The 25,802-nt window shown below is 39.4% G+C and overlaps 5 protein-coding genes across 7 annotated transcripts; 3 read left to right on the top strand and 2 right to left on the bottom strand.

Moving 5' to 3' along the window:
- Positions 1 to 37: 37 nt before the first annotated feature.
- Positions 38 to 6,046, top strand: ccdc77 (coiled-coil domain containing 77). Its single transcript, XM_044357119.1, has 12 exons — positions 38 to 494; positions 1,853 to 1,900; positions 2,333 to 2,519; positions 2,627 to 2,769; positions 3,016 to 3,112; positions 3,804 to 3,894; positions 4,134 to 4,222; positions 4,440 to 4,588; positions 4,738 to 4,999; positions 5,132 to 5,257; positions 5,384 to 5,536; positions 5,754 to 6,046. Exons 2-12 carry the CDS (start codon positions 1,866 to 1,868, stop codon positions 5,898 to 5,900), a joined length of 1,479 nt encoding a protein of 492 aa, XP_044213054.1. The 5' UTR covers positions 38 to 494; positions 1,853 to 1,865; the 3' UTR covers positions 5,901 to 6,046.
- A 1,557-nt stretch (positions 6,047 to 7,603) lies between these two features.
- On the top strand, positions 7,604 to 12,062 carry hdhd5 (haloacid dehalogenase like hydrolase domain containing 5). Its single transcript, XM_044356546.1, has 8 exons — positions 7,604 to 7,891; positions 8,500 to 8,718; positions 8,819 to 8,931; positions 9,540 to 9,633; positions 9,724 to 9,757; positions 9,872 to 10,046; positions 10,156 to 10,344; positions 10,457 to 12,062. Exons 1-8 carry the CDS (start codon positions 7,781 to 7,783, stop codon positions 10,878 to 10,880), a joined length of 1,359 nt encoding a protein of 452 aa, XP_044212481.1. The 5' UTR covers positions 7,604 to 7,780; the 3' UTR covers positions 10,881 to 12,062.
- LOC122985702 (ras-related protein Rab-19) lies at positions 12,063 to 16,119 on the bottom strand. Of its 2 annotated transcripts, none has more exons than XM_044356549.1 (5): positions 15,888 to 16,119; positions 15,266 to 15,342; positions 14,417 to 14,605; positions 13,775 to 13,958; positions 12,063 to 12,643 (listed from the first exon to the last, which is right to left on the bottom strand). In XM_044356549.1, exons 2-5 carry the CDS (start codon positions 15,314 to 15,316, stop codon positions 12,369 to 12,371), a joined length of 699 nt encoding a protein of 232 aa, XP_044212484.1. In that variant the 5' UTR covers positions 15,317 to 15,342; positions 15,888 to 16,119; the 3' UTR covers positions 12,063 to 12,368. The 2 variants fall into 2 exon arrangements, with proteins under 2 accessions (XP_044212484.1, XP_044212485.1); XM_044356550.1 differs by lacking the exon at positions 15,888 to 16,119 and adding an exon at positions 15,488 to 15,875.
- Positions 16,120 to 16,206: 87 nt separating this feature from the next.
- Positions 16,207 to 18,814, bottom strand: ccdc34 (coiled-coil domain containing 34). 2 transcript variants are annotated; one of them, XM_044356548.1, is made up of 7 exons: positions 18,706 to 18,814; positions 18,123 to 18,404; positions 17,802 to 17,946; positions 17,517 to 17,624; positions 17,207 to 17,365; positions 16,981 to 17,110; positions 16,207 to 16,785 (listed from the first exon to the last, which is right to left on the bottom strand). In XM_044356548.1, exons 1-7 carry the CDS (start codon positions 18,717 to 18,719, stop codon positions 16,583 to 16,585), a joined length of 1,041 nt encoding a protein of 346 aa, XP_044212483.1. In that variant the 5' UTR covers positions 18,720 to 18,814; the 3' UTR covers positions 16,207 to 16,582. The 2 variants fall into 2 exon arrangements, with proteins under 2 accessions (XP_044212483.1, XP_044212482.1); XM_044356547.1 differs by having other exon boundaries at positions 18,123 to 18,407; positions 18,706 to 18,807.
- Positions 18,815 to 20,800: 1,986 nt separating this feature from the next.
- Positions 20,801 to 25,721, top strand: slc15a5 (solute carrier family 15 member 5). The gene is made up of 9 exons (XM_044357141.1): positions 20,801 to 21,434; positions 21,979 to 22,201; positions 23,556 to 23,725; positions 23,857 to 24,077; positions 24,160 to 24,346; positions 24,541 to 24,729; positions 24,918 to 25,049; positions 25,165 to 25,273; positions 25,580 to 25,721. Exons 1-9 carry the CDS (start codon positions 21,083 to 21,085, stop codon positions 25,719 to 25,721), a joined length of 1,725 nt encoding a protein of 574 aa, XP_044213076.1. The 5' UTR covers positions 20,801 to 21,082.
- The last annotated feature ends 81 nt before the right edge of the window (positions 25,722 to 25,802 follow it).

Genomic DNA, 25,802 nt, shown 5'->3' with positions numbered 1-25,802 from the left:
TCCGGTTGAGCTTCCGTTTAACTGCTGTCATTGCTCTGCAAACTTGACCAAACTGTTAGCAATTGATATCTGTTCAACAATTTGCTAGTTTTTATGCTTCGTTAGTTCGATTTAAAAACAGTTTTATCACAGATACACATTTTAAACGCATAAATAATCGCTGGACATCTTAAAGCAACTTTTTGTCCTTTAAAAAGTTTCAAACGGGTCCTCTAATCGTTCATCTTGGTTCACTCTTACTTTCATTGCAAACACGACTTTTGGGCGCCATTATTATCTCTAATTTTGTGGTTATTTTATTGGTAATAATTTAATGATACTTGCAAGTTAAAGGATATTTTTAATCAGTTGCACTGCCGCTAGTTGGCAGAGTAATCAACGTCGCTCCAGTTTCCCACGAAGAAGAAGAAGAGGCGTAAACTTCCGGGTTTTAAACGTTTCAAAACGACGAACAACATAACGGAAAAAGCGTGAGTTTTAAGAAAGTGTGACGGGTAAGTAAAATGTACAAGTAAGTAACCTAAAACAAGGAATGATAATTTCTTATATGTGCTGACTTTAGCTGCCGTTACATCTGAAGTTTCACCATCAGTAAGGTGAGTTCAGGCAGACTAACGTTAGTTTTCGTTTACAACGTGAATAGCTCTGCTCTTTTTCTTACCTCATGAAGTACGCTGTCAAAGTTCTCAGTTAACTCAAGATATCTGTTAACTGAATGTTTGTTCAAAACTTTAAAGTCATGAATATTTCTAAGAATATTTCAAAATCCCCGCTCCCAGTGGCGCCCAATCCATGGCAACAGAAATACACGGAGGACGAGTCAACCTTCACTACTGTCTGCAGCCAACTTATGATTACAGTCATATTTATAATATGAAGCTCTTTATGTGGCTCCGTCTCAAGTCCCAGAATCTATTTCGCATCTAAAATATATGTATATACAAAATTATAATATAATAATAATTTACTGAATCCCTGACTTATTAACATATCGCTAACGTTAATATGATTGTAAGTAGAGATAAAACAAAATGGCTCATAATCAATTTATTTATTAGTTAATCAACAGAAAATTAACATGCAACAATTTTGATTTTTTAAAAGATTCCCAGCAGACACGTTTTAAGATATATTATAATATATAATAATTATTGAATAATTATTATTCAATAATTTGTGTCTAATATGGTTTTTCCACAAAAAAAGACTAATTATCTTAAAATCCTTAAAATGTCATCTCATTCATGAAAAAAAATGTGTGTGTATATATACATATATATATTTCATTTCAGAAGTTAAACTCCTGGATACAATATGTCTACTTCACTGTAAGTTACAGCCCTAACTGTAATAAATATTTTTGAGGAGAACATTAGGACTTTTTCCTGGAGCTTTAACAGTGATATTGTTCTACATATATAACCAAGCATCACACATTTGTTCACATTTTATGAAGATGAAACAAGCTAAATCAGTAAGTAAGAAAAAAAAATCCCAGAACAAGTGCACATAACAACCATAAAGATTTCAATGGTAATTATTCACTGAAAATATGGCCAAAATAAATATGGCAACTAAACCTTTGCTGTAAACATATTAATAAATTTTCTCATAATATTTTTTCTTAATAGTCTTCCCTTTCATGCATATGCATATTCCACACATAGTTCAATTTGCAAAACTTTGTCTGTGCAGACTCCTGTAAAAAAAAAAAAAAAAAAAGTATAAGTAAAAAAAGTATATAAATGCTAGACCTCCAGCAACAAACTCGTTTCCAGTACTGATTACAAGCATTTTATTTCCAGTGTTACCATTTGAGGATAAACGCCTAAGTTTTCCACTCTTTTTTCAGTGTTTGTGCTGGGATGGGATCTCCAACAAAAGATGCAGCACCACACAGGTAAACCCATTAAGTGAACATCGACTGTCTGCAAGAGAAAAGTTGCAATAGGTCTGACAGTGTCCGATGTGAGAAAACGTAATTCTTTAACTTTAATGTCCATGACTGATGCTTGGATTTATTTTGCCAGTCTGGTCCCCCAATGTCACGGTCTTAAGTCTTATCCCACTTAGATTTGGGGTTACTTCTTAAGTGGGTTTAAATGCCTGGCTATTCACAAATTTTCAGTTTGTGTTGTTTATAGAGTTTGATGTAGACACAGTATAAAATGTTATTGCCTTTAACTGTAGGACTTTTTATGTTTTAGTTTTATGGTGATGGTGAACACAGGGTCAGCAACCCAAATATGAAATATGTGTATAGTAGTGGATTGATATGCAGAAGTATTCTCCTCCAAATGGCTCCTAAAAGTCTTTTTTTTTTTACCTACAGGAGCAACAGTCGTACACCTGGTCAGGACCCTGACTCCCCACTTCCCCCCATCCATGAGCGTCTGGCCTACCTGCGTCCATCCAGGGAACTTCTGGAGTTCTACAGACAGAAGATCGCTCAGTTTGATGGAGAACATGAGGAGCTGCTGCAGATGTTGGAGAAGTACAGAGGCATCACAGAAGACCAGGTTAGATACAGGGAGGAGTCATCATGTATGATATAGCTTTTGGGGTATGCCAGAGTATATTTTTATGTGTTAAATGATCTTCTCTCCATTCCCTGATATCCTCCCAGCATAAGCTACAGTGGGAGGTACGACAGCGTGAAGGAGAGATCGCAGAGCTGCAAAACGCACTGAGCGACATGCAGGTTTATCTTTTCCAAGAGAGAGAACAGTCTCTGCGGCTTTACGCAGAAAATGACCGACTAAAGATCAGGTGGGTGCATGGCTGATGAGGAAATCCTATTAACAGAGGGAGTAATTCTTGACTGTAGATGTTTAAACGTCATAGCACTTTTATTTAAGTGTCTCAGGAAGTTAATGTTATTATTTACACCTGTGCTTTTCTTTCTGTGACGTGTCACAGTGTCTTCTGTGAAAAAGGCCTTTTGTATTGCCATCATTCTTCCATAGTCCTTCTGCTATCATAAAACTATCTAACTATCTATTCGCTGTTGTACAGAGAGCTGGAGGACAGGAAGAAAATCCAACACCTTCTTGCCCTGGTGGGTCCTGATGCAGGAGAGATCACATATTTCCATCGGGAACCCCCTCACAAGGTACACATTTACATCATCACAGACCTTTCTCTCAGAAGATGTTTCAACCTCTCAAACACAAGTGCAATTAATAACCTTAATGAAGGCTGCGTTCTGTGTAGGTGCATCTGTTCCAGGGTCCTGGTATTACTGGCACACATTAATGGAAAAGAGGCAGTATTAATGTTGTTAGTAAGACTTGTGCTTTTCCTGCCATGACAAGTCAGAATGTCTGAAAAGTTTTACTAACCATCAGTCATTAAAATATAAATTCCTACATTTTCAAACATAATTACTTTACAGTGAATGTTACACATTTACCAGTGAATAGTTGATCATCTCTGCAATGCAATTACTAGCTTTGATTTTTGTCACATATAGTGTGATAAGTGCATGCAGTATTATTGCTAACAAGTGTCCTGGCTTTGGACTGTGCTGTAACATACGATTTTATGTTTTCTGGTTTGCTGCTTACTTGACCGTATAGCTCTAACTGCTGCTCACAGACGGTGTCATCACAAAATAGTCACAGAGGTTTAGACACATATTTAAATGAGACATTTGTGTATTTCAGTTTCACGACTGGAATACACAAACATAAACATTTAAATTTTACAAATGTTTTCCCTTTTTAACTACAACAGCAAACAAGGCAGAAAAAATTGGTTGAATGTGTTTTCACAACACATCATATCTCATAATTGTATTTCAGGTCACTGTCACACAGAAGAACCCTGAATCCCAATTTGAGGAAAATCTCAATCTCAGACCAACAAAGTTGAGACCTGCTGCAACCAGGAAAGGTTTGAAAACATTTTTTTTGCAGATGCCACATTCATGTATAACATTATCATTTCAAAGTTGTAAGAAAGATGTGAATATAAATATTTATATTTTGTTGTTATTCTTGTTATAAAAAATAATGAGAGCAAAGATCTGGTTTAAGTTTTCTGTTTATGTGAAAGTCAAGCTTATGTTGAAATAATTCCCCCAACTGTATTCCTCTCACTGTGCCACTTTCATTCAATGTCTGTCTGAGTAGAGAGTAGTAGAAGACCAAAATTAGCGGATGGGGTAAATGGAGAGAGTTTGGAACAATACAAGAACGATAACCAGACTTTGTTACTACAGGTAAGAGACCACTGTCTGGATACGTGTAATCGGATTAATGTGCCATCTTCTCTCACAAACTTTATTTTTTTACTGTTGAAATGTTTTATAAATTAAAAACTGCAGTAATATTTAAAAATATTTTTGTTTTCCTTCTCCTGGTTGTCTGTATTCGCATGGTTTTAGAGATGAGTGTGCAAAGATGTTATTGTGAATATTCTATTTTTCACATTCCCAGGTGGAGGCGCTGCAGGCTCAGATGGAGGAACAAACCCGTCTGGCCAAAGAGCAGGTCGAGTCTCTGCTGGAGGATCGACGGATTAAAACAGAGGAGGCACAGGCACAACAGCAGAAAGACCAGCAGCGCATCACATCTTTGACAGACAAGTGAGTTTTACACTATTTATGATGTCTGGTGTCTTTTTTAGTTATTTAGACATCATTTTAGTTTTTTAATACTATTGTACAACCTACTAAGTGTATTTTTGGACTGATGCTCCTCTAACTCTAACTCCCACTCATATTTGACACCTCAGGCTCCAGCGAACCCAAAACCTGTTGTATGAAAGCACCAGGGATTTCTTACAGCTGAAGTTTGACACACGGGCTCATGAGAAGAGCTGGATGGTGGAGAAGGACCAGCTGCTAAGGGAGCTGGACTCATGCCACAACCGTCTGAGGAAGTCTGGGTCTGCTGCTCCTGAGCTGGGGCGAACATGGCAGCCCAGTAACAGCACGGCTCGTCTGCTCCCTCGGCCTCCGCCAGAGTCACAGCAGGCACACAAGGAGGAGCTGAAGGTAATCTGTATATGTTAATTATACACCTTAATATTCCCTGCTAAGCTATAAAAATGCAAATACTGGTAACCTTTGCCCGTAATAAAGAAATCTCTTTTTCTTTACCTTGTTTATATTCAACTATCTCATCAGGTAATGCAGGAGGATCTGAAGCAAGCTCATCGTCTGGCTGAGATGTACAGGGAACAGTGTATTACTCTGGAGACAGAACTGTCCCAAATCAGAGAGGAGGGGGACGTGGGCAGGGAAATATTCAAGGTACGCTTGTTTGATTGATTCTTCCATCTGTAAAATCTTTTGATTTGATTGATCATATTTTATCACAGTCTTCAGGTTTCTTGTTACTAATATTTTCCAATGACTAATTCTTTATATTCTGTGCAGGAGCGTTCAGACAAAATGGCCAAGCGTCTTCAGTTAATGACTCAGCGATATGAGGCGTTGGAGAAGAGGAGGGTCATGGAGGTTGAGGGCTTCAAGACGGACCTGAAGCACCTCAGACAGAAACTCAAAGATGTAGAAAAACAGCTCCTCAAGGTAAAAGACAGAGGGATTTCCCAGTAGACTACTGGTATCTCAATACTGATTTTTTTTTTTCTTATGTGTTATGTCAACAGCTTGTGATGTAGAAGAAAATGAGAAATAATTTCGCAATTGTCCCCACAAACTTCCATACTGCTGATATTGGAGAATTAACATTTAAACAGTTTTAACAAGTATATGTATTCACTGATATACTTGTTTTGTGTTCCAGGTAACCCTGAATATTGGGCCCAACCAGGACCTGGCTATTCTGCATGAAGTACGCCAGACCAATACTAGAACAAAGAAGGCTCAGGGTGAGCTGATGGCGCTGAAGGCTAAGATATATGGACTGGAAAACGAGCTGCGATTTAGCTGAGGAATGGATCGTGATGTTTGTGTTTAACATTTGCCTTAATAGCTGTGAATCTTTGTGTTTGTACTTCTGTGTTTAATGCTGAAACTTGGACTGAATGTTATTTCTATTTTTTATTCATACCAATAAAGATTTTTTTTGTTAAAGTAGCTTTTTAAAAATGTATTAACACAATTAAGATTTCTGAAAAACTCCCACCAAAATACACTTTTTTTATCATCTTAGTAAGTAAATACTAACTTCAGCTTTGCATTAACAATATCTATATATTATTACCTAAATTGAATAATTATTTGTAAAAAAAACAAACAAACTAGTAAATACAAGGTAATTACTACACCAAGGTAATCACTACAACATAATATACAGTACTAGCTACAAGTAAAAAAAAGCTTAACCAGAATTACCTTTATAATTACTCAATGTACTGTTTAAAAAGCTAACAAGAGATTAACAAAACAAACATGCCTCCTGCGTTCATGTATGCCTTTTTTATGTTACAGAACAGTAGATTCATAGGCAACACATTATATTTAACTATAAGCCGTCATTAAGTATAAGCTGTCACAACCAACATAAGCTAAGCAAATGCTTTTCCACTTTATTGTTGAATGCTCATGATCACAACAAACTCGTAAAACTGTTGATAATATTTTGATCAAGTTTTTCAAGGAAAAACATAGTGTAGAGAAGTCCATTGTGATTTCTCTTTTATGCTACTTTCCAACTGTCAAACAAAGATAAAAATGCCAAAACAAATTATCTTCAAAACAAAAAGTTGGCTGGCAAAAAAGCCAATTTCATTATGGCACTTCTCTCATATTATTTCCTACATATTATTTCCTACTTGTATAATGAATTTTTAAATCCCATTTGATGTGTAATTGTAATATTTTAAAAAACCCAACCTAAACATGCCCTTTAAAAAACTAAATCAATCCACACAATTTCCATTTGAATAACTGAAGTGTTACCCTGTGTAATGCAAGGTACAAATATAAAATAGCAAGGAGAATAATGAGAAATGTGTGCAATTTAACACCTAATAAATGCAATAAAATTAAATAATGCTGATTAAATTATACATATTTTCAAAAATATAGCAACATTTTAATTGTGTAAATAATTGTTTAAAAAATATGTAAAATCCTACGTCACGTTAAAAATTGTGTTTATAATGTTCACAACTAAAATATGATTTCTTTTTGTGGTTAAGTTTTAGTTTTAAAAGAGATGAGTGATTCAGTTTCATTTCTATAAAAATGCCTTCTTTATTTAACTGCAATAATGTACAAACACTCAGTCATGTCAGTTCATTTAAGGAACAAGCTCAATAACAATAGCTACATCTGAGAATAATAAAAAATAATAATACAAATTGAAAGGGAAAAAAAGGAAATAAGTTTCATTTTACTGACAGTTTCTCCAAAAATCCCTGCAGCGTTTCCGGTGAGTAATATGACGTAGTATTGTACCGTGCGTTATTATTTTTGACCACCCGCATTCTGCGAAGGCCCGCCCCTACGCTGCCTGTGATTGGCTCTGACCATGATATTCTTACCGTAACCCAACCAATCACACTCCTTATGTCTAAACCTCACCAATCTGTTAGACGAAGGCAATGAGTACTAGCCAATCAGAGGCAGAGTGGGGCGGGTCTTCATGGAATGCGGGTGGGAAAAAAGATGAGGCGGGACTTGTCCAGTTCATGCGGCGCTGCACATGCGCAGCCACGGAAATAATAAATCGCAGTGCTGTTATGATGGCAGCTATATTGACAGCATGAAAAGATAGCAGCAGATTATGGGCACCGTTAGCTCAGCTGTCTGATTCATTGTCTCTTATTTACCGGCCGGCTTTCACACACACACTGAGGGAGAGAAATGCAGAGAATAAGGTCTTTAAAAACTGGTTGGCAGCTGCTGAAGTCAAGCTATGAGGGAGCAGCAAAACAAGCAAACACCTCGTCTTCGACCTCAAGAAATTATAGCCATGTAAGTGAATACTTTATTCAAACTTTATTTGAATTAAGATGAAGGTGAGTGACGAAAATGACTTTTTGTATTATAACAACCGGCTGCTGGCTGTTTCCTGTTTCCTCTTCTTTCACATGAAATGGTTAAAGAAGTGTTACAGCAGGACAGAAACACTGAACACCACATTGAAGCTAATCACAGCACACGCGCGCGCACACACACACACACACACACACATAAACACACAAAGGTAAGAAAATCTTGAGAAGAAAATGGTGAAGCTTAGGAAAAAAGATGAGTAGGATATGTATGAATAGATGCCATTGAAGAGGTGAATTAAAGGATAGGTTCACATTTTTTCAAGTCTGTCTTTATAGAATACTCGTGTCCATGTTTTACTACACCACACATTTACAACCACAGTAATTACTATCTTATTCAGTTTCTTCACTCATCAGTGAGTTGTCTAGTCCAGTGAAACTCTGTAGTGTTTCATTTATATATTCTGGGAACAATGTCTCGGCCTGCTCCATGTGTCTGAAGTGAGGAGATCATGGCGAGTGCTCAGTCGGTTAATGAACAACCTCTTGTTTTCACACTGCACATGTCACTGCTCTCTGGCCCAGCTCCCTCCTCCTCAGGGCCCCAACTCTTTTGGGCTTCTCTTCGACATTGATGGGGTGTTGGTTCGGGGCAGGACACTGATCCCTGCAGCCAAGCAGTGCTTCAGGTACCTGGTGGACCGCAATGGGAAATACAAGGTGCCTGTGGTGTTTGTGACCAACGCTGGGAACTGCATGAGGCAGACCAAAGCTGAGCATCTGTCACATCTGCTTGATGTTGAGGTAAGCTGAACACTTTTCAAATCATTGTGAGTATTCTCAGCTTGCTTTGTCTTATTTCTTCTTCTCCTCTCTGTTTCTCTCTACTCCCCCTTTACCTCAGGTGTCTCCGGACCAGGTCATGCTGTCCCACAGTCCTTTGAGAATGTTCACCCAGTTCCACAAAATGTGTGTGCTAGTCTCCGGACAGGGTCCTGTTGAGGAGGTGGCTCACAAGTATCCTGTCTTAAACCAGTGATCCGTGCACTCCCTCTGCATGTTGACCTTTTAAGTGTGCCTGTTCTGTTTATTTGGTGGATTTTTGTTCATGTTCCACTTTGTTATCAGTATTTGATCTTTGTACCCTTTGTTGCCTTTGCTGCCTGACTGTCTCAGTGAGGCCCTTTCACAGATTTCTTCTATTTTTTGTATTTGTTGGTTGGAGTTTTTCTTTTTAATCATTTGGGGTTTGTCATTAATTTATTTAGTCAAAATCTAGATATATGATTCAAGTTTGACAATAACCCTGAGGCTTGTGCATTTCTTGCTTGGTGTGACCAGTCTAGCCTGATAATCAGACAGAATTGTCATTTGAGTGAATTTATTCGAACTGCTTAACAAATCAGAAATGTGAGCAGTAATCTCTCCTGTGCTGGTCTAAACCAAAAAATATAGGTGATAAACAATTGACTGACAATTTAAAATTCTTAATACTTCAGGCCAAACAATTTAAAGATTGCCAGCAGCTGGTATTTGTGATCTTTTAGACAGAAGTATTTTCCTCACACGTTTTGTGGCTCGCAGCTCCTGTTCACCTTTGTTTGACTTGACCCACTAAACTTCAGCCTGGGCTTTCAAGATGTTGTTACCATAGACGAGCTCAGAGAGGCATATCCTGTTCTTGATGTTGTGGATCACAACAGAAGGCCCAAAGACAGTGTAAGTTTTACTTTTAATGCCAATATATGATTATATGCAGACAAAGAAACGCCATAAGACTCCTTACCAACTTTGCATAATGTGTTACAGATTCCACCCACCAAAGGTTTACGGCCAATAGACGGTATGTTTCCACACACAGTCAGCACTGTGGCCTCACATGTGACGCTTAACAATTGATATTCAATTTATGACGAACACGGGTATGGCTGTCTTCTTCACCTGTTTCTTCCTACAGCTGTCATCTTATTTGGCGAGCCAATCAGATGGGAGACCAACCTCCAGCTCATCGTTGATGTCCTGCTAACCAACGGAAACCCAGACAATGCCTGGAATATGATGCAGTACCCTCATATCCCGGTGCTGGCTTGTAACATGGACCTGCTGTGGATGGCCGAGGCAAAGAATCCCAGGTACAGTACATGTGTTAAATTTTACCTTCATCACGTCACCTTGTACACATTTATCCATATCTGACTATGTTACTGCAGTGTTCTCACACTAAATGTCCCTGTCCCACAGGTTTGGACACGGTATGTTCCTGGTGTGCTTAGAGAGCCTGTACAAGAAGGTGACCGGCCATGAGCTGAAGTACGAGGCTCTGATTGGTAAACCCAGTGTGGTGACTTATAACTATGCTGAGCTGCTGATCAGACAGCAGGCTGAGAGACTTGGCTGGAGCACGCCTGTGAAGACACTTTATGCTATAGGGTGAGTGACATCTCACATTTGACACTGTTGTTAATCTGTTTTTTCTAATAAAAAGGCATTGATATGTATTTAAATCTCCTTTAAATATGTCCCACTCATTTCTTATTTCTAGTGATAACCCCATGGCTGACATATACGGCGCCAACCTCTACAACCGCTACCTCCAGGCTTCTCGGCACACTAGGGCACAGATGCAAGCTAAGAGTGGCGGAGGAGGTGCGGATCCCCTGGCAGAAACTGTTGATGATGCCCCTAAAATGACATCAGCGGAACTAGGCGGAGCGTCAAGTGCGTACGGGGCAGAGGAGGATCTCCCTGAGGGGTGCAGATCCATCCTGGTGTGTACAGGAGTGTACAGCAAAGACCAGCAGGAGCTGCCCTCAGACACAGCACACACCGTCACCGAGCAGCGCATTTTCCACGGCCACAGGGACTTTCGCTTCGACCCCAGCCTCACACAGCCGTCCTTCATAGTGCAGGATGTAAAGGAGGCAGTGGAGATGGTGTTCCAGCAGGAGGGCTGGCCGCTGGAGTAGGATGAGCGCCTGGGCTCCATCTCATGACCGTCCAGTTCTAACAGCCCTTAATTGGCAGTAGCAGAAAAGTATTTTTCTACCTATGCCCTTGATTATGACAGGGGAGATGTAGCTGCTATAGTGGCGAGTTCTTCTAGATTTTCATTAAGTGCCATAGGGTCAGCTCCAAAAAGTAACTATATGCAGTTTTAAGACTAATTATTAGGACGGTTACTGACATTTTAAGTTGTCATGTTTGGTAGTGTGTCTCATACTGTGTTTTTTTTTATCATCCTTCATACTGTATATACTGAAGTTCATCAAGCTGGACTTCAGTCCTCTCTTGCTTCTGTGCAACACGATCTATATCAACTCTCTCTTTTTTAGAGTGCACGTTTATTTGTTGAGAACTCAAGTTTTGGGTGTTGAGTTACATGCATTTTTACTACATTCAGACTTATAGTGTATCTAAGTTCTTGGAGACATTGATCACATATAGTTACACTTTAAGCTAAATAATGTCCTCATCGATCCAGAAAGAGCACTAAAAAGTCACATCTGCTAGTCTGTGACAATATGACATGTTGTCCTGCTAACGATGTATTTTATTCTTTGCACAACAGTCTACCAAACTGGGTCATCTTGCCTTTGCAAAATGTAAACCCCCAGGTTTTATGTAGGTCAGTTCTGCTGTTCTTTTTTTTAAATTGCTATCATATTTCAGCTTGATTCATTTTAAGCTAGGGTGAAACCACTAATGCTGATGAGATTATATTGCCAGGCTTCAGTTTAGTACCTCATCAGTTTAGTTTTTAACCTTAATCAAGAGTACGGTCTTTTTTTTTGTTTGTTTGTTTGTTTTTTTTGAAAGAAATGTAGTCTCATTTTGTGAGATTGTCAGAGTTAAATGAAGTATCAGAAACGAAAAAGGTGCTATTTTACTGCGATGTGGAAACATTTTAACAAATGGTTCATGTGTATGTATTACAAGGCTTCTGTGGGAGAAAATATTTAATTTGCGGCACCAGTAAAATTTCATGAGGTACTCGTTTGTTATGTTTGCTCGTTGTATTTGTAACTGACAGGTATAACGAGGTATCGTTTGTAGGTGATTTAAATGAAAATGAAAACTGTGGAACTCTGGTAATGTAATGTAAAAGCCATACTGTATGAAAGAACAATTAAACGAATGTGAGATACAAATGTTTGTTCAGTGGAAATATTCTGTATATTGTAGAGTACAGAGGTGTGGTTTGTAATGCTTCAATGAGTCATTATCACATTCACCAGCAGTTACCCTCAGAACGATGAATATTACAAACTACATCAACCGCCATGTAAAATCTTTGTTACACTGAATCTACTGACAATATAAATATTAAAAGTCAAAACAAATACAAAAGTTATATTCACACACATACAATACAATATTTCATCCTATAACTAAGCCTATGTAAATAACCACCTTCCCTGGTCAAACACACTTTTACAGTTGTTGCTTCAGTTCACTCAGCAGCTACACTTTTTATCTGAGGACTCGATGCTGTGAACTGGGTGTGAGCTGTTGTTCAGCATGAACTGAGGTGAATCTTGGGAGGCTTCGTCTATGATGGTCATGCCGTTACGTGCTAGCAGCTCCCGGGCCATGAGGATAAAGGCTGCCTCCACGTTCTGGGCCTCCTTGGCTGACGTCTCCAGAGCTGCCAGCACACCGTTGTTTTCCGCCAGAGTGCACGCATCCTCGAACAACACCTGCCTCTGAGCATGGAGGTCTGACTTATTACCTGCCATGATGAACATGGAGTGGAATAAGAGTGGGAGTAAATGGAATATTTAGTAGAGCAATAAAACTAAGACTCACTAACAATTACCTTCATTATTGATCTGCTGATTATTATCTTGATCAACTGTTGTCAATACAATAGCAAATAGTGAAAAATGCTATTCAGAGCCCACAGTGACCTATTCAAATAGCTTGTTCCAGCCAGCTAACAGTCCAAAACCCACAAAATATTCAGTTTACTATCATATATGACAAACAAAAGCCTCAAATCCTCACATATGAGAATGTGGAACCAGAAAATTATTAGCAATTTTGCTTAAAAAATGACTGATTAATTTTCTGTTGACCAATTAATCAATGGGAAATTTTAGCTGTAAATTATAAAACACATTGTTCATCTCATCGAAATGTAGAAATCAGATGATTCCACTATGTAACACAATTTTTGTTCCTGGGTGGTAACTGTTATGCCTAAAAAGTATATAAAATGACTGTTATTCCCTTCAAACTTTGCTTTTGTGGCCTGGACAATTTTGAAATTGACCTATTTCCAATGGGAAAACAGGCAAATTTGCACATTTTTATTCACATAAAGTCAGAAAAAACAACATATGAATCAAAATTAACATGTTTTCATACTAATACATAAGTTATACAAGAGCGACTACAAAAGATTTAGTCTCCCATCACTATCTGGTGATTCATATGTTGTTTTTTCTGACTTAATGTGAATGAAAATGTGCAAATTTGCAAATGTGCAAATATCACTATCCTGGTGACAAAAGCAACATTTGAAGGGAATAATAGACATTTTATATACTTTTTAGGCATAAGCAATTAGGAAATAACACTCACTACCCAGGAACAAAAAACAAGTAAAAATTGTGTACTCTCCCCACGATAGAGCTCCACTTCATAAGGGTGCAACAACTGATAAAATCAAACCTCCACAAATCACACAAAACAACATATGTGGGTGGGTAGTTGATGGTGCATCATGTAATAATGAAAGTTTTGTTGTGCTTTTGGTGTATTATGTTCCTTACTTGTTCATAAAGCTACAACTCCAGTCTATGAATTATGTTTTTAGGGTTTAAAAACCAACATGAAATCAACCAATCACTCCTCTTACCAATAAGTATCAGTACCACACTGGCAGCTCCGAACTGCTCCACCTCCCTGACCCAGTGGGGAACAGATTCAAATGTGGTGCGGCGTGTGATGTCATAGGCCACCATCGCCCCGTGGGCACTGCGGTAGTAACTCTGAGTTATGGTGCGGAAACGCTCCTGTCCTGCTGTGTCCCACACCTGCATCTGCAATAAAGCACAAAGCACAAATCAATCCAGTATGACTGACAGAATGACAGAATGTGGGTTAAATATACTTCTTCAGTCATTTTGACATGCTGTGTTTGAAGGTGGTCAGTCCCTATTTGAACAAAGCTTGCGTAAAGACAACACAAACCCAATTAGCATAACAAGACACCCATGCAGTTAAAAACTCAACACACCCAGAAAGCTAAGACACAGATGATATCATTTCAAAGCCGCAGTCAGCCACACCTCTGATAAACTGACACAAGCAAAGGGATTATTTACTTTAAGACAAGAATAAACACACATACACATCTCACACCTTCACATTTTTGTTAATTAATAAAACAATACACATTTGAACTATCCATAATGTATGTGATCCCATATCCTCAGATGAACTGAGATGAGAAAAAAAAAAACTTGAATGAAAAAGAGCCACAGCACATGTCACCTACCTTCACCTTCTTGCCATCAATATCCAGGGTACGAACAGTAAAGTCAACCCCGATGGTGTTTTGCTGTTTCTCAATGAATATTCCAGACTTGAAGCTCTGAACAACACAGGTCTTCCCCACATCTGAGTCCCCAACCAGGATGATTTTAAAAAGAAAGTCGAAAGAGTCCTCAATCTCCGGCCCTGCAGACTGCATGGTGAAGAAAGGAATACACACACACACACAGACACACACAAAAAAAACACTAAATCCAAGACCTCTGTGCCTCTATGCAACAGAACTTGTTCCTTCAAAGTTGTGTCAATAATAACTGAGTATTTACAGAAACAGTCTTCTCATTCTTGTCAGAAAAGAGTGGCAATTCAGGTTTGTACCAGCTGTAGTATTACAGTTCATGTGGCTCCAGGTGAATATGTGTGATCCACAAGTAAAGTTCTCCCAGTCAGAGATAGAAACAAACACTCTTAGGAGCTTTGGAAGCTTGAACAAACGTGAACCAAACAAAGCTTACTGAAAATAATAAATAATCTTATAGTTAAATCCAGTTTTTATTCCAAAAATGTGTTTCTTCTGACATTTTAACCCCATCAGCAATGCACAAGCTGTCTCCACAACTCCAAAAATAACTCAATTATCCCATCGTGGAAGATTTAAATTCCTTTTTTTCCAAGACAGCACGTGAAAGTCCCAAAGCTGTGTTTCTTCATCTTGTACTTGTTTCTGTTACACTATCAGACACATTTTTGAAATCTTTAACAAGTATAATCTCTACTTCTGCCCTTTAGACCGCCCTCCACACCTCTCCCCCACTCAGTTTCATACTGAGACAAATTAAGACACACCTCCTACCTGTCTTGGTAGGTGTGATCTCCAACCACCGGCCCACCTGCACCACTGCATCTTGGGATGTGGATTTTCTATTCAGGCTTTGGGGAAACAATGGGAAGAAGCAGAAATAAAACTCAGTGACCTGAAACATCGTTCATTACCAAAAGCTCCAGCAACGTTATATCATCAGAGGAATGTAGATTGAGCTATTGTTAGTTTTATGAGTAACTGGTTAATACTTACCATATTCTCTCACATTAAAAGGTACACAGAGAGTCATCTTACAAGGGCAGGTTTTGCTTACAAGGCTCACTGTGCAAATATCTTCAGGCGAACAGCTAAAAGCACTCCTTTTGTAGTTTAACTACTCTTGACAGAATGTAAACACTTGACATCTTTGTCTTAGCAGCTGTCCTTTGGATCCCAGAATGATTTTTTTGTTTACTTATAAAAGCACTCTACGTAATAACAGTCATTATCAGCCCCCCTCACTGACTGCTGTCAACTCACACATTCCACAGCAGTCAACAGCAGAAAGGGGTCAAGTGTTGAATACATAAAGACCAAATCACAATAGAAAAAAATATGACAGATGTAGGAAAAGACATGTTAATCAAACAAAATGTAATTGAAATTGTTTTACCTCAGGCTTCATACATTGATACCACAGTGAGATGTTAAAGACAGAATGAGCGTACTGCTCTGAATCTGAATCTGAATCAGCCTCTCTCTCTCTCTCTCTCTCCACCCCCTCGCTCGTTTCTGTCGTCATCTCAGCCCACAGAAGAACAAGGCACAGCTGGACACAGAACAATGTGTGAGTGTGAGGGGCACTTGACCAAGCTGGGTCTATCTTTGGCTGTGACCACCAGCCACCTTCTTTCTGTTGTGTGGTTGTGCCTTATTTTGTGGTTTTGTCCACCACTTACTGAAGTGACAAATAAGACACAGATAAGAGCAAAAAAAGAACTGGTTATACTGTATTTATAACAATAATAATGATTCTATTTACATAATAGAAAATAAAGGACCCACCCTTTTAGATGTATAGCCTTGAAAAAAAATCTATGCTACATATTGTTATGTTATGGAAACAAAATGATCAAAACTAATTAGAAACACATCAATCATGTAAACATTTTAAAACCTAAACATTCAGACATCAAAATTGAGCTAAAACATCGTTGCTCCAGTGTACAAACCAAATGTAAAAATGAATGCTTCTGTGATTCAGCAGAGTTCAGGAGCTGAGGTGGTGTAGATGAGTCAGGATGGATTCACATTTGAGCCGTTACTAAGCTACGGTATCACAGTCTATCAAGTCTTTCCTTTTTTGTGTCATCTCCTCTGCAGCGACTGTGCAGCATTCACAGTGTTTCTCAGTCTAAAAGCAGTGCTGGAGCTTTGTTGTTTTTTTCTCTGTTTTGGATGTTTCTTGTCAGTTGTCTTATTCGGTGATGTTTCTGGAGGAGGGACGGGAATCGGTTTCCATGGAATCGGGTTGTAGAAGCTGGGTGATGGGTAGGATTTGTCATAGGGACCTAGAGGATATTAAACCAATACAAGGCAAATGAAACAACAATCACATCTGAAGCAGCTGTAAATGAAAAAAAACATTTATTTTGCCACTTTTCTTGTATAACATGAAACACCAGACATAATGTCATCAGTTCTATGGTTAATCCAAAAATTATAAAGCACAGTTAACAATTCCCAGACAAGTTAAATGACCTTACTCTTTGGGTAACAAGGTGATTTGGGATTTGCTCTGCTTTTTTCATTGGCTCTTGCCAGCCATTCCTTAAACTTCTCCTCTGCCCTCTGGTGGCGCTCTCTCTCCTGCTCTGCCTTCAGGGCTGCTTCCTCCTGTCAAAAAATAACAAGATCTCTCATAATCAATACTGATATTTAATACTAGAATCTTTCCATAAGAAGCAAAATGACTGTAACTGTAAACATTACTTTGTCCTTCTTTTCTTTTTCTATTTTTTCTTGGTTCTTCTTCTGCAGCCAGTCTTTGTACTTCTGCTGAGCTTTCTGTTCAATCTCCTTCTGTTTTTCCTGCTGCCTCTGTATCTTCGCTTCCTCTTTGCTCAGTTTTAGAAGTTGTTCCTGTTTCTCCTTGGATTATAGGAACAAAACACATCACAGGAATGACAACAGGAGATAACTGCAGCGTTACTGTATAATTGCACATAATTATGACAAATTCCAGTCAATCTACTCTGATGCTTTGTTTGTTTTTACTAAGTTTAAAAAAGCAGTTTTCTACCTGTTGTCTTTTCATCTTTAGCCACTCTTGGATCTTTATGTCCATGACAATCTTCTTCTGTTCCTTCTCTCTTTCTTCTTGTTGTTTTTTTTCCTTGAATACGCGCTCCTTATCCACCAGATATAAAACATATTAGTTAGAGATTCAATCTGGATGTATGTGTGACAAGAAAGAATGTTTAGGAGCAAGAATAAAACTATTGGCCGTACTGGTACACACAGAAACAAGGAGGAAAATAACAAATACTGTAGTTTTACAGTGATAGAAATGATAACAGCAGCTTGCCTCCTCTGATTTCTTTTCCAATTTGAAACGGTCCTCTTTGGCTTTGTTCACGAGCCACATTTCCCATGCACTGAGAGTAGGTGAGATTGCAGGCTTCACAGCTGCACTCAACATCTGCTCTGAGGGTGTTCTTGGTAGCTCACATCTAGAAAACAAAAACAGATCTAAAAATTACACATACTCTATATTTACATGTTGTCAGAACCATGCAGTCTATATATAGTCTTTATCTGAATCATGCAGTCTATAATCTTTGTCTGAATCATGCAGCCTATAGTTTTAGGACAGAAATTATCTCTGGCTTTTCAGACTGAGCAGTACCTGTCCGGTGAAACGCTGAGTCTTGAGGTTTTGCTCTGCCTGTGTGGTGAGGTCTGCTGAGCTGGACTGAGCTCCGGGTCTTCATCACTGTCAAAACTGTCATGGTAGATTGGAGAAAGCAGGGAGAAAGTGTCGTCGTCCTCGGATAGGACGCCGTCGTCCATGCCGTTGGATATGTGGAGGTCTTTTCCTCGACTAGACTTCACAGGAGTCGAGCTGAAGCCCTTGGAGGCAGAAGCAGGAGAGGTCGGCATCCTCCCTCCCGACATTACGAACCGATCTCTGCTGCGGAAAACACAGAGTTGAAACATGTTAATGTTTTCAACACGTTACTCGTGTTGGTGTTTTGTTTGTTAACTAGTGTCAAAGAACATTTTCAGTGAGGCACAACAGATTCGTTTCACTGCTAGCTAAGTTTGGCTAACGTTAGCATTGAGAGCTAACTACTAACAGCTATTCAGCTAACTTGGCGTTAAAATGCCTATTTTCTATCGTGCTACCGAGCGGTTAATGCTACCTGTTTGCTAACGCCATTGTGTAAATGTGCAGTGCTCCAGCTTGTTTTGAATAAGTGTTTTATTACCGTTTTGTCTCCATTGTTCGTCTCTTCTACAACGCTTGAACTGATTTACAAACAACTTTTTTCCCATGATACACCACGCCCCCACGTTTAACCCACCGGACGCCGCTTCCGTAACCATGGTGACGCCTGACGCTTCAGGATTTGTTGTTATTTTGCAACCAGATAGAGAGAGAGTGAACGTTTCTCCAGGTCGTCTACAACAAACTAGTTTTCTTGTCTGTGTCAGTTGCATTTTTAAAGCATACTTTAAAGTCCCCTGTTTTTGTTCTTGTTCCTACAGTTGAATGTTTGAGCTTCACTGTACAGAATGATGTATGTGCAGAGTTTGACAGAGACTGTTCTTTCATCTGCTGAAAGTGGAAAGTTTCTCTGAGCTCACTGAAAATCAGATTTTAAGGGGTGGGTTTACGAGCATGATTTGTGAAATCACAACTAATTTGGAGCCAATCCTGGTCCAATATTCAACTTACAATACAATATAAGTGTGATGTGGAAACTTGAAGCCTCCATTGGACAAATACTGAGAATGGACTTTACAGTGAAGGAGGAGACATCTTGTGAAAAGTACTTAAACTTTAGAAATTAAATATATTTGCATATTAATAGATTCTGGAATATTTAATGAGGGAGAAGGAGTAGATGCCATTTTAAGGATTTTAATGAGGTAATTATACTTTTTTTTGTTGAAAAACCAAAACAGATACACAATATTGTTCCAAGCAGAGTATTCTTATGTCTTAATACATGTCTGGAGGGGATCTTTAAAGCAGTATGGGATGTCAGAAAATGGCAAAACTAATATGACAAAAGACGACGTGCATTTTTTATATATTATCCCGCACTTCCACTTCTATTTTACTGTAATGATGTCAATATCACTCATTATATCACCTACAACAGTATTGAAATTTACATTTTATTTATGCCAAACTGTAAAAATTGCTTTTAATAATTTTATAGACCTCAATGGCTGTTTTTCTTATTATGTATTAGAGGCCCTATTTTGTTATTGTAGATTGTATGTTATTTGGCACTTCTCTACTGTGTTTTTTTGTTTGTTTTTTTGGATATTTGGTTCTTTCATAGGGTCATTTTTATATGTCAAAAATGACTAATTGTAGATGCAACTGAAATTTCCTTGTTGGAGAATTACCATAAAGCTCTCTTTAATCTTCCATTACCAGCTTGATTACAAGTTTACCTCTAAATGAGAGATACTTTCATTTACTTTCTACTCAAATATACACTTTTTAAACATCTCAAAAAATTCCAGAAAAATAGGCCTACAGAAAACAATTTTGTTACAATTCATAAGCAAGACCCCTGATATCTCTATTCCTACTTGGCTGTAAAAAAAATAAATAAATAAAGATAATAGAGGTATTGGAGGAGAACAGCGTGTTTATTTCTAATTGTAAAACTACTGAGACTACTGCAGTTAAAGAGAGGTGCCACTGATTTGGTATCAATTAAGGTGATATATAATGTTTTATAACTGTTAGGTTATGATTTATGGTGTTTTGAACAGTTATTAGAGTGTCCTGTTATTCTGTTGAGTACTGGCCTGGGCTGTGCTTTCTGATTGTGCGTCAGACAATTAGTTTACTGAATATTGTAATAAGGTCCAGTTGTTGTCTTGCAGCTCTGACCCTGTTGATGTTAACCTGCTCTGTCTCACTCACACTTAACATTATCAGTCTAATTACCACAAGCGTGCAAAAATTACCTTGTACACTGAAGGGCTGCTTTCACAAAGCACTGTGGTATTTTGTGAGTGTTTGTAATCGCCTGCAGCACTAAATTAATTTTTTGTTGTTTTATGAAGTTTAATGTTGAAGCCCACTGCTTAGACAGCACTGTGTGTTTTTGAGTTATAAACTAGATTATAATTTCATCTGTGATTATGTACATTGCAGACAATTACTGTGAGTTTAACACATTTTTTTAAAGTCAAAATTTAAAATCAAGTACCAACATTGTACAGCTAGAATACAGTAACTCTGTATAGGTCATTAATGAAAAAAAAAAGATCTTGTGGGTAATTATATAAATATTTCTGGGATGCTCTCTAAATATCTTCTATCCATCACTCCTCCTGGGATATAATTTTGCATAATGTGTCAGATCCCTGTAGGGTGTCCACAGTTCTGAGTAAGATGATGACACAGGAGTATAATCACCCACCAGCACGTGCAGAATGCACGTAGGCGTGTCTGATCCTGTCCAGCCCAGATCCAGAGTCACACCAAAGTGTGGGATTCCAGCCGTAGCCTCTGCTGGTCTGATCCTCGAAGAGCAAGGTTTACCAGTCAGAGCCCTGCGTTGACTGCATCCAGCCAACCAAGGAGCCCAACAGCCAGCTTGCTGGCCAGGTGGAATGGTGGCAGGAGACCTACAGAGAATGCCCGAGGGCAGAAAACATCTTCGCCGGCTCTCCCAGACCCCTCATTCAGACCAGGGACCAGCACAAAAGTCCCGCAAGAAGCTCCAAGTTATCATCTGTGTGCTGCTGGTGGAACTGTGTGAGAGATTCACCTTCTTTGGCATTGTATGTAACACGATTCTCTTCTGCACTGTGAAGCTGGGCTACAATAACTACCTGGCTGCGACAGTCAACCTATGCTTTATAGGAGCCAGCACCCTGACCCCTGTGCTGGTTGGGTGGTTTGCAGAAACCTGCTTAGGAAGGACCAAGGTGCTCTATGTGTGTGCTTTCCTTCATTTCTTTGGTAAGACCCAATCTTGGACAGTATGTTTATGTTTAGAACAAAGCTTAATGACCGAGAGGCCAGCTGTGATAAACTGAATGCTGTTTTGACTTTTGTCAAAGAAATATAGAGGCAATATCTTTTCTCTGTTTTCTGTAGTGATAAATTTACATTTTCTATTACTTCACATTTCCAAAAACCAAGAGATAACAGTAGTTGAATTGTTCTAGGTGTAGTTTTATTCATTTTAAAATGCTGTGGGTAAAATCTGCACGTTTAAAAAACAAGAAGATATCTGAGTGTGGTAAAAATCAACATGGAAGATGCAAAATCCTCTGACACATTAGTATTATAAATCATTGAATGCTGGCATTGTGGCTTCCAGTTTCACCTCTTATCAAATCTTGCTCACTGCTAATCAAATTTAACCTCAGTGTGAGCTCATTTCTAGAGGGTTAGTCATTTATTTAGGTGCTTAGTCATCTGCTCCTGTAAAGTCACACTCGTGTTTGAAATCTTGCTGCAACCAGATGCAATGACTTTCACCTGTTATTGTACTTTCAAGGCACAGCCATGCTGCCTGTGGTGGCTTTCCCCTTTGAAGATTTCTACATTGACACTCACCACATGACCCACCAGTTGGAACCTCGGGAGCAGCAGATCCTGTTCTACATTGGCCTCCTGGCTGCTGCGCTGGGCATCGGTGGCATCCGGGCCATCCTCTGTCCCATGGGAGCGTATAGCCTGCAGGGCTACAACCAGCACCAGCTCCTGTCCTTCTTCAACTGGTGGGTGGTGTTGCCTTTGGATACAGTCATTCAGTTAGTTAGCGAATAATCACGTTTGACGATTTAAAGTTTCATCATCATTTTGAAAAGTCTTCCATGGCAGTCCTTTACAGTTCAGCAATTCTTCATGGTGCTATTTTTTTGAAAAAGAAGACTACAACTGTGATCCCCCACTAGCAGGGCTAGAGGTTGGAGTAGAGTTAAGGCCATGAACCATTAGAATGTATCATCACGTTGGGAGCATGAATCAGCTTTTTTTGATAATAAGTTTTTTGGGAAGTCTGTGGAGTTTTCAACACTGAACAGTTCATCCTCTGAGGACAATGAACTGTTGTGTGCAGGAAATGTCAGAACGATCTGCTCAATAGTGTTTAATGTCCCTTAAGTATAACTGGAAATTCTTGGTCACTCCTATCTATGCCACATACAGACAGGTGACAAATTAAAGGAAAAACTGGTACAGGCCTGAGTGCTTGACCCCTACAGTTAGGGGATCTGGTGGCTCTGTTATGCTGTGGGGGGCATTTTGCTGGCATGGTATCTTTTTGAAGAATGGTGTTCCTCAACCTTGGCACTGATTCTACAAGTCTATGAACTCTTCTGGAGGGATGAACACCATTCTTCAAAAAGATATTCCCTCATTTGGTGTTTTGATGATGGTGGTGGAGAGTCCAAAATCTCCCATTGGTGTTCAATTGGGTTGAGATCTGGTGACTGTGAAGGCCATAGCATATGATCCACATCATTTTCATACTCATCAAACCATTCAGTGACCCCTCGTGCCCTATGGATGGGGGCATTGTCATCCTGGAAGAGACCACTCCCATCAGGATAGAAATGTTTTCATCATAGGATAAAGGTGATCACTCAGAACAACTTTGTACTGATTTGCAGTGACCCTTCCCTCTAAGGGGACAAGTGGATCCAAACCATACCAGCAAAATGCCCCCCAAAGCATAGCAGAGCCACCAGATTCCCTCACTGTAGGGGTCAAGCATTCAGACCTGTGCTGGTTTTTCCTTTGTCACTTGTCTGTATATCCATAGGTAAATCTAATGGAAATATGGCCATTAGTTTTCCAAATAACTTGTACTTGACCAGTTAAGGGTGAAATTTTGACCCAAGGCTGGCAAAACTGCTGAATAGCCATACCAAATGTGATGAAAATCAGGCCAGTGGTTGTTGGACAGACCAACATCTGAGACTGACTAATAAACTAATATTACCTTTCTTATGCCCCGCGGCTTTCTTTTTCTTTAACCTTTAAGTTAGCTAATGACATCTAAAATCAGCTGGATCATGTTACCATGAAATACCTTATATTTGATGACTTTGTTGTTTTCATTATGTTTAGGTTCTACTGGTTGGTCAACCTGAATTCCACTGTGGTGTTTCTGGGTATTGCTTACATCCAGCAGTCTGTGGCCAAAAATCTGGGTTTCCTCATCCCCTTCACCTCCGTGCTGCTGGCACTCATTGCCATACACATGATGCGCAACAAACTCACCTACAAACCAAAGAAAGGTAACAAACATAGGAAAAAAGAGACCCACAGAAACAGGTATAAATGCTTGTATAGTGCAGTACCTGTTTGTACTTGCAAATATACTGTATACACACCAAATAAAGACTTCTCTTTCTTGTTTTCATCACAGTGGGATCCTTACTGACCACGCTGGGAGTTTTCCTAAACTCCTTCAAGATGTGCTGCCTTCACTATCGCCACCTGAGTGGAGATGTGGCATCTTGGCTGGACCGGGCCAAGGAGAACAATGGCGGTCGTTACAGCGAGACACATGTAGAGAACGTCAAAGTCCTGGCCAAGCTCTTCCCTCTTTATGGGCTTCAGCTGCTGTACAGAGCTTGCATCACACAGGCATGTCACTGGGAATATAATAAATCTTGATTGCAAAAGAATGAAAGAAGATCATCCTCAATATTTTATATGTTTCCTACAGATTCCTTCAGGTTACTACATACAGACAATGAACTCAAACCTTCACCTGCACGACTTCCTGTTGCCGATTGCTGCCATGAATGTAGTCAGCATCCTGCCTCTGCTACTGTTGGCCCCGCTGATCGAGTGTGTGACGACCTGCTATCTCTCCAAGGAGAAATCTCCTCTGGCACCCGTAAAAGTCATTAGTGAGTATTTCCATTCGCACACATCACCAGTAATGCACACATCATTTCAATGTCTTCACCTAAATATCCCTATGTCTTTCTCACTCTTGCACCTCTCTTGTCCTCCCTCTTCCCTCCGGTCAATATTTTCTCACAACCCCCCATTCTGTAGCCCCCTCTCACATTACCCCACCCTGTCTATCCTCCCCTTACAGCTCTGGGCCATGCATGTGCAGCTCTGTCGGTCCTGGTGGCGGGTTTAACTGAGCTGCAAAGGAAGGCTTACCCGCTGGTGGAGCAGACTCTCTCTGGGAAGGTTCTGCAAGTGTCCTCCATGCCGTGTTTCCAGCTGGCTCCCCAGTACATCCTCTTGGGTCTCGCCGAGGCACTCGTGACCCCTGCATGTGAGTGAGAGGTAGTCCAGTAAGCACCAATTTGATGATTTGCAAAAGACATCTAGGCATCTGGGTTATTCCCAAACAACTTGAATTTGTCAAATTATATACAAACCAATTGACACATGGCTAAGATGAAAAATTACCTTGTAAGCCAGAAATAATCAACGTTTCTGCTTTTTCTTCTTCCATGGTAGGCTCCCTCATATCTTTCCAGCTGACCCCGAGCCACATCAGAGGAATCTCCCTGCACTTCCTCACTCTGTCCTACGGAGGCGGCTGCTTTCTAGGAGCCTTCATCATTCAGCTGGTGTACTTTACATCAGGAGGTAAAAACACTTTCATAAACAAATGAGTGTGACAGTGGATTGTGATTGAAAAAACACTCTTTCATTGGAACGATACCATCAACAATAATGTGACCATATTGATACTCAATTACAGGTAACTTCTACCCAAGCATATTGCATGATGGGAATCTGGAGCGATTCTTCTTCCTCCTGGCCACACTGATGGCTATAAATACCTTTGTGTTTTGGAGTATATCTTACAGGTACATTATTACCTCTTACTACTGGGGCAATAAGGGGAATGTCATTGTGTTTGAATTACAGTGAGTGACCCATGTGCAGGTCCATTACAGTCCGTTAGTTGCTTGCATATTTTCAACAATTGGTTAGGACATTCTGTGGAAGAGCAAGGCAGATTACAGTAGGCACATGTGTGGTCAAAAATATTGTGCTGAAGAAACTGCAGTAAATAGTCACACTGTGATTTTTTGACAAACATGAACTCTATTGCTTTAAGAACTTGTGTAGCATGGCTGTAAGTATGTTTTCTTGTTATCTATATCATCCAGGTACATGGACCTGAGTGTGCAGGGCAAAGCACTGACCACCAGCCCTCTAACTGAGAAGCTGCTGCGATACAAGGCATGTCTGCGGTTCTATGATACTGTGGATCGCTCCTACACAAATAACTCCATTGAATCTATTTTATGACCAACTTCATTATGATCTCTACACTCTGTGGCGCTGGCGCTGCATGTTGCTATGTCAAAGTTATATTAATGAAATACGTAG

The sequence above is a fragment of the Thunnus albacares genome, chromosome 7 (assembly GCF_914725855.1).
Source record: "Thunnus albacares chromosome 7, fThuAlb1.1, whole genome shotgun sequence".
NCBI classification, from domain to species: domain Eukaryota; kingdom Metazoa; phylum Chordata; class Actinopteri; order Scombriformes; family Scombridae; genus Thunnus; species Thunnus albacares.
Note: the sequence above shows the minus strand (reverse complement) of the source record. Positions and strands in the feature narration are given on the sequence as shown.

Excerpts from the sequence above, each read along its gene's own strand:
- ccdc77 (XM_044357119.1), top strand. The coding sequence starts at position 1,866 with ATGGGATCTCCAACAAAAGATGCAGCACCACACAG. Across the intron at positions 1,901-2,332 it reads AAAGATGCAGCACCACACAG|GAGCAACAGTCGTACACCTG; the intron begins GTAAACCCATTA and ends TTTTACCTACAG. Across the intron at positions 5,537-5,753 it reads TAGAAAAACAGCTCCTCAAG|GTAACCCTGAATATTGGGCC; the intron begins GTAAAAGACAGA and ends TTTGTGTTCCAG.
- hdhd5 (XM_044356546.1), top strand. The coding sequence starts at position 7,781 with ATGCAGAGAATAAGGTCTTTAAAAACTGGTTGGCAGCTGCTGAAGTCA. Across the intron at positions 7,892-8,499 it reads CCTCAAGAAATTATAGCCAT|CTCCCTCCTCCTCAGGGCCC; the intron begins GTAAGTGAATAC and ends TCTCTGGCCCAG. Across the intron at positions 8,932-9,539 it reads GTTGAGGAGGTGGCTCACAA|CCTGGGCTTTCAAGATGTTG; the intron begins GTATCCTGTCTT and ends ACTAAACTTCAG.
- LOC122985702 (XM_044356549.1), bottom strand. The coding sequence starts at position 15,316 with ATGCAGTGGTGCAGGTGGGCCGGTGGTTGGAGATCACACCTACCAAGA. Across the intron at positions 13,959-14,416 it reads TTGATGGCAAGAAGGTGAAG|ATGCAGGTGTGGGACACAGC; the intron begins GTAGGTGACATG and ends GCTTTATTGCAG. Across the intron at positions 12,644-13,774 it reads TGTGGTACTGATACTTATTG|GTAATAAGTCAGACCTCCAT; the intron begins GTAAGAGGAGTG and ends TCATCATGGCAG.
- ccdc34 (XM_044356547.1), bottom strand. Across the intron at positions 17,625-17,801 it reads TGGAAAAGAAATCAGAGGAG|GAGCGCGTATTCAAGGAAAA; the intron begins GCAAGCTGCTGT and ends CTGGTGGATAAG. Across the intron at positions 17,111-17,206 it reads AAAAAGAAAAGAAGGACAAA|GAGGAAGCAGCCCTGAAGGC; the intron begins GTAATGTTTACA and ends ATTTTTTGACAG.
- slc15a5 (XM_044357141.1), top strand. The coding sequence starts at position 21,083 with ATGGTGGCAGGAGACCTACAGAGAATGCCCGAGGGCAGAAAACATCTT. Across the intron at positions 24,078-24,159 it reads ACAGAGCTTGCATCACACAG|ATTCCTTCAGGTTACTACAT; the intron begins GCATGTCACTGG and ends TGTTTCCTACAG. Across the intron at positions 24,730-24,917 it reads GGCACTCGTGACCCCTGCAT|GCTCCCTCATATCTTTCCAG; the intron begins GTGAGTGAGAGG and ends CTTCCATGGTAG.